This window comes from Diospyros lotus, chromosome 14, assembly GCF_014633365.1.
Source record: "Diospyros lotus cultivar Yz01 chromosome 14, ASM1463336v1, whole genome shotgun sequence".
NCBI lineage: Eukaryota > Viridiplantae > Streptophyta > Magnoliopsida > Ericales > Ebenaceae > Diospyros > Diospyros lotus.
The window spans coordinates 4,475,867-4,489,709 of NC_068351.1; the positions used below are offsets into that span (position 1 = coordinate 4,475,867).

The 13,843-nt window shown below is 36.2% G+C and overlaps 1 protein-coding gene across 1 annotated transcript; it reads left to right on the top strand.

The window, feature by feature from the left end:
- Positions 1–11,019: 11,019 nt before the first annotated feature.
- Positions 11,020–13,052, top strand: LOC127789594 (PAN domain-containing protein At5g03700). The gene has a single exon (XM_052318529.1). The coding sequence runs from the start codon at positions 11,160–11,162 to the stop codon at positions 12,678–12,680; it is 1,521 nt and encodes a 506-aa protein (XP_052174489.1). The 5' UTR covers positions 11,020–11,159; the 3' UTR covers positions 12,681–13,052.
- The last annotated feature ends 791 nt before the right edge of the window (positions 13,053–13,843 follow it).

The following is a 13,843-nucleotide window of genomic DNA, read 5'->3' on the forward strand; positions in this document are numbered from 1 at the left end:
TGGTTTGGTATGCACATGGGTACGGGCTGCATGTTGGGATTATCATGATTTGGTTATGCTTGATCACGGACATTCTAGCTTGGTCAGGTTGCATCCAGTACGGGCATATGCATCGCGTGTGATTTACTATATGGGCGGAACATAGTCTGATGCCTGGATGTATGGGCACCTTGTATCACGTTGATGCTCATTACGCTATTGCATTTTATATGTATTGCATGGTTACTGGTAGTATTTAGTTCTCGGATGGGAGTACCATTCCGAGGGAGCCTATGGCTCGGCTGTCGGGAGTACCGGCAGGGATACGGGTGACGGGAGTACCGACCCAGGACAGTGCACACAGGTTTGTTGGAGATCTATGTTGCCTTTCAGGCCAGCGATAGGTTGGTATGGGACTTGGGTGCCAGGTATCTTATGTGGGCCTCAAGGACCGGTATATGCTTTCATCATGCGACACTGTTGCGTTGTTGCGTCACATGGCTTGTGTGTACATGTGGGTTTATATTTGGGGTGATCTCCTCTTCTATTTCATTTATAGCATTCCTTTTCATATAAACTTGTTGATTCTTGCGACTCACCTTGCTTTCCATCATTTCAGGTAAGGGTAAAGCAAAAGTTGAGGGCGAGGACCGCGCCACCTAGCAGCCAGTCGTGTCGGTAGGGTGTACAATTAGCTGCCCCCGTCTTCTCTGATGTTTTGTTAGGAGTTCTGACTCTCATTTTTTACTGTGCCCGGTTGTTCCTGGTACCTTTTATTTATTGGCACATGTGTCTGTATATTTTTATATACTCCTTAACTGTTGTTCCAGTAAGGTACTTGTGGGCGTGCATGTATATTGTTTTGCTTCTACTGTTGTATTTTTCGTATGTATACATGCCAGGGTATTTTTGTCTTAAGTCTATTTCCCTTTCCTCTATCTAAGCGCTTTCGTTCGAATAGACCAAGTGGTTGAAATATCCGGACGGGGGTGCTTACATAAACTATATATAAAATAAGAATAATTTAAATAATCAATTAATTATATAAATGATAATAATCAAATTTTAAAAACTGATTATCCATGTATGACTTTACATATTTCTCCTGACAATCAATTACTACATTTAAGACAGATCAAATTTTTAAAAAAGTAACAAAAAAATAAAGTTAAAAAATAAAATTATAATATTTAAGTTATATATAAAATTATAACATTTAAAATTATAAGAAAATAAATTTAAATTAATTAAACTACATAAAATAAAGATAATTTAAATAATTAATTAATTATATAAATGATAATAATCAAATTTTCAAAATTAATTATACATATATGACTTTACATATTTCTCCTAGCAATCAATTACCATATTTAAGACATGTCACATTTTTAAGAAAACAATAAATAAAAATAAAGTTAAAAAATAAAATTATAACATTTAAGTTACATATAAAATTATAACATTTAAAATTATAAAAAAATAAATTTAAAATAATTAAACTATATATAAAATAAAAATAATTTAAATAATCAATTAATTATATAAATAATAATAATCAAAATTTTAAAATTGATTATTCATACATGATTTTGCATATTCCCTCTAGTGATCAATTATCACATTTAAGACATGTCACATTTTTAAGAAAGCAATAAAAAAAATAAAGTTAAAAAATAAAATTATAACATTTAAGTTATATATATAAAATTATAACATTTAAAATTATAAAAAAATAAATTTAAATTAATTAAACTATATATAAAAAAAAAAATTTACTTGACAGTCAGTATTCAGCAATATTACCTGATATCTAAAGATTTCTCCTGATTTAAAAAAGTCTCATTTTTCTATAATTTATTTCAATTAAAATTTTATGTTAATATTAAAAAATTAATAATATAGATTAGATCTTGTCTCTTCATATACCAGTATATTTACACATTCTCTAAATACTATTCAACCATAAAAAAAACCATTTACGTTTTCCAAGAACTATACGTTTTTCACAAATCTAGACTTAATTAATGACCTATAAAAATTCTATTTTGGGTAAGAAAAAAATTAAAAAATATAATAAAATATCAAAATAGTAATTGGAAATGGACAGAAAAAATTTTGATGGCTGTTTTGTTATAATATATATATAGATATTTAGATGTTATTTGAAAAGCATGTTCATAGCAATAAGCAGGACGAAATGCTTAGTAGAATCGTAGTAATAGCTCTCTTTTCTGAATGATGTATGCTCATGTATAAGGAAGTGGGAAGAGTAACCCCTAAGATTTTTTTCTTTTTCTAATAGGTGAATATGCAAGCCCTTGTTTGTTGATTCCATCTATGGTTGACCAATACATCACGGGGCTTCAGAAAATAGGTCTGGTTATGCCCCTTCTGAGTTTTTCTTGCAAAGTATGCCCCTTTTTAGTTTGTTTTTGACTTAATCATGAAGGAAAGACGACTCTTGGATTTATGAACCAAGTAGGGATGACAGTCGGTATGAGGTTCAAATATCATGGCACGACCTGACCTGACCTGACTTGATCTATTTAAAGTCTCTTATGTAAGCCCTGCGTGGCACAACTAGGTGACAGATTCTCATTCCCTGATTCCCGTTGATTTCACCAGGCTAAACATTTCGTATTTGAGTTTGACCAGCCAGTCTTCAAAAGTTTTTTGGCCAGTACCCTTGTTATAGTAGTTTTGGGTTGGTTTGGATAGCCGTAATATTACAGGTTCTAATAAAAGCGTATCAGATGGTGGGCGACTTTTGAGTTTACGTGACTAAATAGTACATTCAATACATTCTCAATAAATTACTAATGTGGGATTTAACAGCCTTCCACACCAAATTTTGACATGATATAGTTATACCCGATATGACAATGACCCAAATCATACAACTGATACTCGACTCGATATTAAACACAGAGCAATGACACTGCCCAAATCAAACAACTGATACTCTTTTAACTGATATTCGGGACTCTATAAAGGGCAGAGAAGCCCTTCAGGTGTATGGGATTGAGTGTATGGGTAATCCAAGTGAGCCTCTGAAACCATCCTCCTCTTCGTGCAACCTGCGTGTCGCATTCCTCTAGTCCCAGTAGCTGCATGCCCAAAAACAGTACAATATACTTAAGTATACATATTTATACATGTCAGTGGGAACGAGAGAAGGAAAAAGATTGTCTTATTACTGAGAATTAAAATAACGGGGGAAAGCGAAGCAAACATATTTGTACATTAAAGAGATTATCATCATCTTCTTCTGTGGTGTATCCAGCTGCATGAACTTTGACTAAACGTCAGGAGACTTGCAGATGCTATTGAATTGGAAAAGAGAGGCAAAGCAATAAGGAAGCTGATCAGAATCACTTGGGATATTTGCTTCATGGCTGAGAGAGAGAGAGAGAGGGGTATGCAGTGAGGAAGCTGATCAGAAGCAAATGAGGGTTTGTCCGCAGAAAGACTTTCAGAGAAGGCACTTATAATTTTGAATATCAAGTTGTACATATATAATAGAAACTTATTAAACTCACCCGTACAGAAAGGACTATAGTTACAAAAATATTAATATATGTAATTCTAATAATATTTTCTACATAAAACTATCATATTCCTCGCTGCATTATTGGATGGACCCTCCCCATCGCCATCTTCTTCCTGCTATCCCCACCATCTCTCGATGATCTTGTGGCTATGTCACACTATTTTTAGGGAAAGAGATATTTTATAGTATATGTTATGATAAATACAAAATTTGTATGTGAATTTATTTTTTTTAATTAAGGAGGTTTAAACTCTAATAATAGAGATTCTCATCCTAGTTTTTTTATCATACGGCCAACCTTTGGAGTTTTGTTTATCTCATTTCTCATTCTCATGTTTAGAAAGTGACGAATGCCCCTTTTTACATGTTAGTGATATATATTTTAATAATTATAAATTATTACAATAAATTTGTCTTTCCTAATGAATGAAACTGGATTCTCTACATTTCATCTTTATTAGCCGAAATATTCCAAGGAGATGTTGGCTAATCTTGGTGACCGAAAAGGGCATGCAAAAGTTTCATATATATTTTGGGTTTTGATATTCTTTTGCCATGAAAGAGAAATGATCTCATTGCTTTACACATCTGCCTTCCCATTGGTGTATGACCATTGAAGAATCATTAGAGGTGGTTTGGTTGTGACATAACAATAGATTAGTAATTGGAAAATTTTTAATCAAATCGTTTTGAATCCTACAAGAGAGAACACAATCGAAGGGCATTTTGTAGTCCTTGCTCAAATATTACGATGTTTAAATTAGATTATTGAGAATGTTTAAAGAAGTTACAGAATCCTTGAATCATTATTAGTGATATATCTGTTTTGGAATGAGGGTTATCTATTTATAGAGGAGCATGGAAGTTCATGATAAGCATTCCTAGTATTTCAAGATCTACAGTCTCAAAAAGACTAGAGTCTAACTGGGATCTCTTACAGTCTTTGAAAGACTAGAGTCTTCTTGGAACTTCTTATTTGGAAGACTAGAGTCTAATCGGGACCTCTTACGGTCTCTAGTTGACTGTTATGAGTTGCATTTGGGTTTTTTGCTTTTTAGTAGAACTTGCTCATGACACATCAATTGCTTTGTATTCTTTTATTTGAGTTTCTGAAAAACTATGTTATGGTTTGCCCTTTTCAAGAAGATTTTATTAGGAGCCTTCTACTCTTTTTGTTAACATTTTCTGTCTAGCATATCTTTCCACGCAAGACTTCCTTTCTCTTTCATTTAACGATTGTGATTTTTTTAGATTTTTTCGTTGGTCATTTTATTTTATTGATTCCATCGTCTCTTTGTCATTTGAGTTTTTCCATGAAGAGCACTATTATTAGTTGTTGAGAACTTTACCATTTAGGACTACAAAGTTGATACGATGATTCCAATTTGGAGCTCTTGCCCAATTTTTAAAGTGGAGATTTTTCTAACCTAGTGGAGTAAGCTTTAAAGACTCTTTTTACTGTCTTGTGTCCTTTCCTTCTCAAGTTTGGGTTTATTCCCCAATTTTTTGAGAGGACTTCATTTTGTCAAAGGACTCTTTACTTTATTCCTTTTTGATGGGTTGTCATTGATTGTTTGTGTGTGTCCATGGTCAATCACAAATGACCCTTGGACATGATAGCGAGTCTTTGTTTTAATCTATGTGTGCTCAAGGCAAATACTTGCATTGTGCTCGAGGCAAATTCATGCTTTGTAAGTGACCCTTGAGCATGTTAACTAGTCCTCATTATTCTAGATCATTTTTATGTATTTATATCACTTTTAATTATGGGTTATCTCAGATCATTCTCGTGCTTCTACATTTTTGGTTTTTTTAATCTAGTTTCACACATTTTACGCTTTTGATGCTAGGTTTTTCTTTTATCATTCTCGTAATTTTTAAGTTTCTACTACTACTTTTGTTCTAGATAATTCTCATATTTTTACATTTCTAATTTTGGATCATTCTCATGCTTTTGATTGTGGTCATAATCAATGTGTAAACTTGATTCCATTTTTGTTATTCTGTTAGTACTCTTATGTAGAACCACATCTCTCACTGCAATTTAAATCTCTTGGGTTATAAGTGTTTTATCATGAAATGTCAAATGAATTATTGTATTTAGTATTAGAACTAAATTGATTACTGTATCTTAAAAAAAGAACACAAAAATCACTATATTTTAAGAATTGAGATCGAATTTGTCTTAATTTGTGATCGTGTAAGGTTATTTTGATTGAGTATAGAACTAAAATTAACAAGAATTAAAGTATTATTTGACGACATTAAAAGACGTCGATCATAATAACTAACGCGACTTTAGATCTAAAAATACAAAAACTCATTTAGTATTTTTTTAAATATAACGATCAAATTAATTAAACTCTAATAACTTGTTTCATACTTTTTATCTTTTATTATTAAAAACAAAAGTTCTCTTAAAAGTTAGCACTTATGCCAATTTTTTTTATTTATATATTATATATACATAACGTATCAAATTATTATGCTTTTCCATAGATTTATCAATTGCCGGGGAGAGTACGTAGCCAAAACGAATGCATGCCAAGACTGAGCTAATATTCCAACGACAAGAATAATATGAGAGTAGAAACACGCCCAAGGATTTGGACCCCCTTGAGCTTTCAAGATTACGTGCAGAAGATATTGTCTTCCATAAACATTATAATAATAAGAAACCCCATCTAGAAGGAAAGTGATGTGCTCCAATTTATAAATTGTGAGCTTTGGATGATCCAATTTATCTTCTTCTCAATATATATATATATATATACGGTTGTTGGACACTTGTTCTATGCTTCCTAATTAATTCGAGGGTTTTTAACACATAGTCACTTAATTAGTATTGACGTTTTGAGAGCTGTAGTATGTTATTTGCTTCTAACACTAATAATATGTTTCGTTTTATTAAAAAAAAAAAAAAAAACTCATGATGATGTATATCAAACTATAAATGTGTATGGTCGAGAATGACCTTGAGTGTCTTACCACTGTCTTAATGGTGGAATAGACATTTGATGGAATGACCCATCAACCCTTACAATCCTTCGTTGGTCAAATCTTTACCTGAGTGCTCCACTAATGTTCCATATTTTCTCATTAATTTCCTCCAATGCCAAAGTCAGCTTTCTTTTTTTTCTTTAGCAAAGATAAACGAAGGCACTTGATTAATATACGAGTTGATTTTGAATGTTTAATTATAACTAAAAATTTCAATTTCAAATAGATCAATTTTTTTTTTAATTACTCATAGATGAGCAAACCAAAAAGAACCAAATCTAAACAAAACATCGATACTCAAATATCTTTTAGGTCATAATATAAATAATCTTCACGACGTATAGTTTTAAGTGAAAGAAAATCTCAAAACACTTATCGATAGTTATTATATAAAAATTGTCTTTGAACAAAGGCTTAACAAATACTTATAATTTAGAGAATAAATAAATTCAAGTTTAATATGAAAAAAATATGATAGACATTTTTAGTCTTTTTTATATCACGTGTTCTAATTTTTATCACTCCAAGATAGTATATATATACCACACTTATTTGACAACTCCAATTCAAATGAGCTCACGAGAGTAGAAAAAATCAACTAATCATTTGTGATATATACCAGACCAACTAATTTTTCCTGTGATTCTTATCATGAAACTCGTAAGCACCTGTCCGGATATACCTGACCATTAGGACTACTCGAACGGGAGCGCCTACGGGAGGAGAAAAAGAATGAACACAAGTCAAAATTACCCTGGCATGCATACACAAAAATAAGCATAGTGGAAGCAAAGTTAAACACATGCATGCACTACGAGTACTCCGCTAACATAGGGGTCACATGATAAATAAATGGACACAAACTCCTGTGTTTGACATACACGAGAATCGAGAAAAAACCTGGCACAGTACAAATAATAGAGTAAATCCTACTCAACTATCAGAGTTGACCGAGACTGACGGGACTGCCTGTACACCATACCGACTCTGCCGCTAAAAGCTGACTCCCTTGCCATGGCCCACGCTACTACTACCTGGAATAATGGAAAAACAAAGTGAGTCGAGAGACTCAGCAAGCATAAGAAAAGAAAGGCTGAAGACTGTATAGATCTAATAAGCTTTCTCCAGAATAAAACCACAGGTACACACAAGACATGAGATGCTACAACACAATAACATAGCATATTAGAAACACATACCGATCCTTGGGGCCCACACAAGACACACGGCACCCAAATCTCATACCAACCTGCCGCTGCCCTGAGAGGCAATATGTATCTCCAACAAACCTGTGCGTGCTGTCCCGGGTCGGTACTCCCGTCATCGGTCCATGTCGGTACTCCCAACACCCGAGCCATAGGCTCCCTCGGAACGGTACTTCCATCCGAGAACTAATAACTACCAGAAGCCATGCAATGCACATAGAAATGTAATGACGTAGTGGGCATCAACATGATACATGGCGCCCATACATCCAAGCGTTAGACCATGCTCCGCCCACATAGTAAACCACATGCGATGCATATGCCCATGCTGGATGCAACCTGACCAAGCTAGCATGTTCGTGTCCAAGCATACTCAATAAATGAATATCCCAACATGCAACCCGTACCCATGTGCATATCAAATCATGAACAGAATATAATGAATCAAAACGTGTAGTAAATCACATACTGACAGAGCTAGTCAGCAATGTCCGGCACCAGTCAGTGACTAGGAGTGTCCACCCGACGGTTCACTTCAAGGCCGTACAATAGTCTACCCCAATGTCACCAACAACCGACCCTTGCCCTACTGCTCGATAGCTCTAACCGAACCATAAATAAATTCGAGAAAAACTGTAAATAAACCCGATAAAATCGTAAATAAACTCGCACGTCTAGGAACCTAGTTCCCAGACTAGTTTAGCATCATTCCCAAAAGGAGTGGGGGCGGTACAAACCCCCATAGGCTCACGACAAATAAAACTCTAAAAGTCATGGATTTAATTTAAATTAAACCCAATGAATAAGAACTCAATAAATAATACTAGGCGCCGAATTAAAGTAAGGGAGGTGATAAAATACGAGAAATCACGGGGCCTTTCACGGGAATTGAAGAACACGAGGAGAGCGTTAGGAACTTGCCTGAAAATAGCTGCTTTCAGCCTTTCTTGCGCTCCTGATACAAATTAAATCATTTCCTAGCAAATAACACAACCGGGACTTAAATTAATTATTTCTAATCACGCAAAATTTATAATTTAAACATATCACGCTTCTACTAATTTTTTACCCACGTACCTGATCCCTTTTCATGCCAAAACAATCCCAAAATCGCCTCATTTTCCTCATATTTCCTTCCTTTTCTTTTATTTTCTTTTATTTTCCTTTTTCTTTATTCTCTTTTCCTCTTTTCTCTGCTTTCTTCTTCCTCACGCGTTCGCTCCTGTTCCTCCTGCTTCTTCATGAGCCCGTGCGCCTGCCACCGTCGCTCGGCCTCCATCGGCCACCACGGTCGCTACCACTCATCACCACCGACCGCCTTGAACTCCCCACGACTGTCGCCAGAAGCCGCTTTCGCCGTCGCTGGTTCCCCGCGCGCACGCTGCCTCCATGTTGCTGCTGCTGGTGCGTCGGCCATGGCTGCTGCTCCAAACGACCACCACTGCCAGCCACCACGGTCGCTTCAGGCCGTTTTCAACCGGCCACCGCTGCTCGCCTTCGCTGCGTGCTTGCTGCCTCGCTTGCTCGCTTCACTTGGCCACGACAACAGCAGCTCAAGGATGCATCGGCCATGGCGAGTTCGGCCATTTCTCTCTCGATCTCTCTCCCTCTCACAATCTCTTGGCTCGGCTCCCTCTCTTGGCAATGCTTTCTCCTTCGCAATCTCTCGCGAGCTCTCTCTCTGCTCACTCCCTCTATCTCTCTCTATGTTTCTTCTTTGATTTAATTTGACAGAAAGTAGCTACTGTGCAAAGCGTAGCTTCCAAGCATACGCGCACCGCCACAAATTTTAACAAATTAATTAATTTAATTTCATTTATTATTATTATGATTATTTATTGTCTCTATTAGTTAATACCTTAAATTCTCAAATATAAAATTTGATATGCATTATTATTTCCAAAATTTTGGGGTATTACAAAACTCATCCCAAAAAGGCAAAAGGCATAAAAAGATTTTGAGAGGCAAGCTAAATATAACACATTCTACGTTACTCTCATGAATCTATAAGTCATCTCTAGGATTCTTTAGTAACTTAAGTATCGGATTGATATCTTCTATGTAAAGCTCTCAAACAATTATTCTTGTTTCAAGTCTGCTAGAGTTTCTAGGCCAAATCAGTTCGAGACACAATCTGAATCTCGTGAAAAATTTTACAAATTTAATTGGTATGTCATCATGTAAAGAGTCCTACTCCTGCTTAACATTTATCCCTTAACAAATTCAGCCCCCCAAAAATCAAATAAATACTAAATTTTTAGTAAAAACTATTGCCTAAATGATATGATCTTTGATCCATTCATTTAAAGATAAAGGATTTACAATGTTATAATTAATCATAGAAATTATCATTAATTGTTTTGATATATAAAATAATAATTAAAAATATTCATACCAAAAAACTTTACACGGGACATGAAATATGAGTTATCATATATATAAGATCACTTTTCAAGAATTTTATTTTTTACAAATACTGTTTCTTCTAGATAATCAGATAAACATTTATGTCATCCAATGGTTGACTTGACTAGGGTGAGAGCCTCTTAATTTGTTTTGACTTAGGCTTGGAGCTGTTGGACAGCCCCAGTTGTCCCTACATGCATAGATGCTTATTAAATGATTAATCTGGTAATTTTTAACTAGGCTGACATAGCCTAACTTCAACTAACATTTCCAGAAATCCAGCAACTTTCACATTGTCAATTTCCACCCTACCAGAAGGCCATTAGGTTAGAAAATTTAGGCTCTAATAGCTCTAACAGTAGTTCCCATTATTAATGGAAGATAAATCAAACCCAAGACCTTCACTTCAACCAAATGGTTTAATTACTGTGGAAGAAACAGGCACCTAAGCTGAATTTCTTTAACTGATCAGTTTGAGTCTAAACTACATATACGGGTCCAGATAATACCATGCAAAAGTAGACAGGTCTCTTTCTATATCTATATTGTTGCATGATATATCCGACAAATTTTACGCTTTTGATCTTTCTCATTTACCCGAACTTTACATCTACTGTACATAGAAATTCACAAAAAGTATTATACATACATATAGGTATATGTCTCATAAAAGGCAAATATCGAAGAATTGAACATTAAATATTGATGTATCACTTTTTGGTCCTTTAAAGAAAGTAGGTTTTGGGGTTTGACATTGAATTGCAACTTGCAAAAATGGTTACAGCCAACGGGACATCCACTCACTGATTCTGCTGATTTTATATATATATATATATATATACACACACACAATATATATACATACACTATGTATATATTAATCGTTTTCAGATTGAAAATGGTTTCATGTGGTCTATTCTACTGGCTGATAAGATAACAAACGAGCAAACTGTTCTACGTACGTGTCTGTTAGTGGGTATATTGTGCACTTCGGAGCCCTTCCGAGTATATTTTCCATGGCCGTTCTCCTCTTGTTCGAGATGAAAAGGCAACCCACCAACTCGATGACTCGTTTTCCGGCGACTCAGCTCTTCTGCACCGCCATCTTTGTTCTGTTCGCCGCCGCAGGATCTAGGGTTTCAGCAGCGGCGGCGCAAGAGCTTCTCAGGGGCTTCACGGCCAGTCCAGATCCATCGGGCTCGTCCTTCCAATCTCTGCTCCGTGATACCGCTGGCAACTACTCACTGGGTTTCCTCCGAGTCAACCGGGCCCAACTTGCTCTCGCCGTTATCCACGTCCCGTCTTCTGAAGCTCTCTGGGTGGCCAACCCAACCCGGCTACCGAGGTGGTCGAAAGCGACTCGGGTGTTGTTCAATGGCAGCCTTGTTATTTCCGACCCTCAGACTGGGGTGTTTTGGTCAACTCAAACCGACGGCGACCGCGTTTGGCTAAACACCTCGAATCTCGAAATTCAAAAGCTCGATGCTTCCCATTCTATACTGTGGCAAAGTTTTTATTTTCCCTCAGATACCCTCGTGGAGAACCAAAATTTCACCAGTACCATGTCTCTGGTTTCTTCGAACGGACTCTATTGCATGCGGTTAGGATCCGATTTCATCGGGTTATACGCCAATTTCAATCAAGCCTCGGGCTCGGGTCAGATTTACTGGAAGCACAGAGCTTTAGAGGCCAAAGCAGACGTAATCGACGGCCAAGGACCCATTTACCTCGTTCTCAGCCCGGACGGGTTTCTGGGTATGTACCAAAACAGGTCGGTCCCCGTTGATGTCCAATCCTTCAGCAGCTTTCAACAGAGAGGATCGGGGGCCCGACGTGTCCGGCTAGAACCGGACGGGAACCTAAGAGGGTATTTCTGGACCGGGTCAAGTTGGGTCTTGGACTACCAGGCAATACCCGATTCGGACCAGTGCGAGCTCCCTAGTGCTTGCGGGTCGTACGGCCTCTGCCAACAGGGTAAAGGCTGTTCTTGTATAGACAACCGGACCGACTACAACTCCGGCCATTGCTCTTCGTCGGAGAATAACTCCGGCGACTTCTGCGGCCAAAGTAACAATTCCAAGTATCGGGTTGTAAGAAGAAATGGCTTGGAGTTACCATACAAAGATTTAATGGGCTTTGAAAAAATGGGCTCCCAGGCCCAATGTGAGGAAGCCTGTGAAAACAACTGTACATGCTGGGGCGTGGTGTACACTAACTCATCTGGGTTCTGCTACACCCTATCCTACCCCATACAGACATTGGTGGCTGTTGGGGATGAGACCAAGGTGGGGTATTTTAAGGTTGCTGAAGGTGCAGGGAAGAAGGAAATGGGCGTCGGATATGGGGTTGGGATTGGATTCTTATGCGTGGCCGTCTTGTCATTTTTGGTACTTGTAGGGTTTGTTGTTTACAGGCTTAGAATGAAGAAGAGAGGCCATAATGGGTACATGGAAGAAGAAGAAAATGGGGTGGGTGTGGGGCCATACAAGGACCTGGGCTCGGCAAGCTTTAGGTCAATTGAGCTGTGCCAAAGGTGACGCAAGGAGTGACATTTTCCTCGGTCCAAGAAAATTTTAAGTAGTGGGTATTATTATTGAGGAGTGGGAAAGTGGAACACTCATCTTTCTCGGCTGCCAAACAGGTGAAGGACATGCACACGTGATGTTGAAGGTCACATCTAGCTAGCTGATGCAGATGCAAAAAGACAAACCCGACCGTGGATCTATCTATTATATATCTTATGGGGATGATCAAACTCAGATATTAATTAGATTTGTATAATGAAAGGTGCTGGCCTTCGTCACTCACTGGGGAGTTGTACACTTTTGACTTTGATCATAAATTATCTGAGCTTAATGTCTTATTTGCACTGTTTACAACTGGGAATGAAGAAATAATCATATTTCCGATATTCTTTAAATTCTTAACTCTTTTTTTTTCAATCCATTTAAGAACATTCGGATAACTTTTTTTTTTCAAGTATTTTATTATTTTGTTTCTTAATAATTAACTCTTTAGCATTGTGTTTGATCATAAATGATATGATCATACTCTTTATACTATTTATTATTTTTACGACGAAATAATGGTATGAATTAAATTGGGTGAACATAAATTGGTGATTGATATTCGTCAATTTAATTTTACTTTCATTATATATATAATATATATATATATCTATTCTATTATTTAAGCAAATAAGCATTTTGGTGTTCTTTTCTTTTTTAGTCTTGTCAAAATTTTAATAATAAACTTTTGAATATATTTTATTAAAAGAAGTTATTATGTGAACTAAAATCCTATTTTTAGCACTAATAAATTCAACATTCGAACAAATTGGTGATAGATACTAATATAAAGTCTAGAAAGAATGGCACAAGACAACTTGAATTGAAAGTGGACCCCAAAACAAAAGAGACCCAACAGGAGGTTGGCCAACCTTCAAGTCGCAAGCGGTGGTCCATTAAGTGGCCCTCCCTCTTGCCCATTTAATAAATCTTATCTTAACCGACCATCTTGACCACTTATATAAAAGTATAATTCCAATAAATAAATGAGATATATTATTTATTATTTTTTATTATATTATTATTACGCCATTCTCGTAATTGATTTAGCATTAAAAGATTTATTTAGAGATGAGATCTCACTTTTTTTTTTTTTTTTATAAAAAGAAAATTTAAGACACGTTTAAGATCGA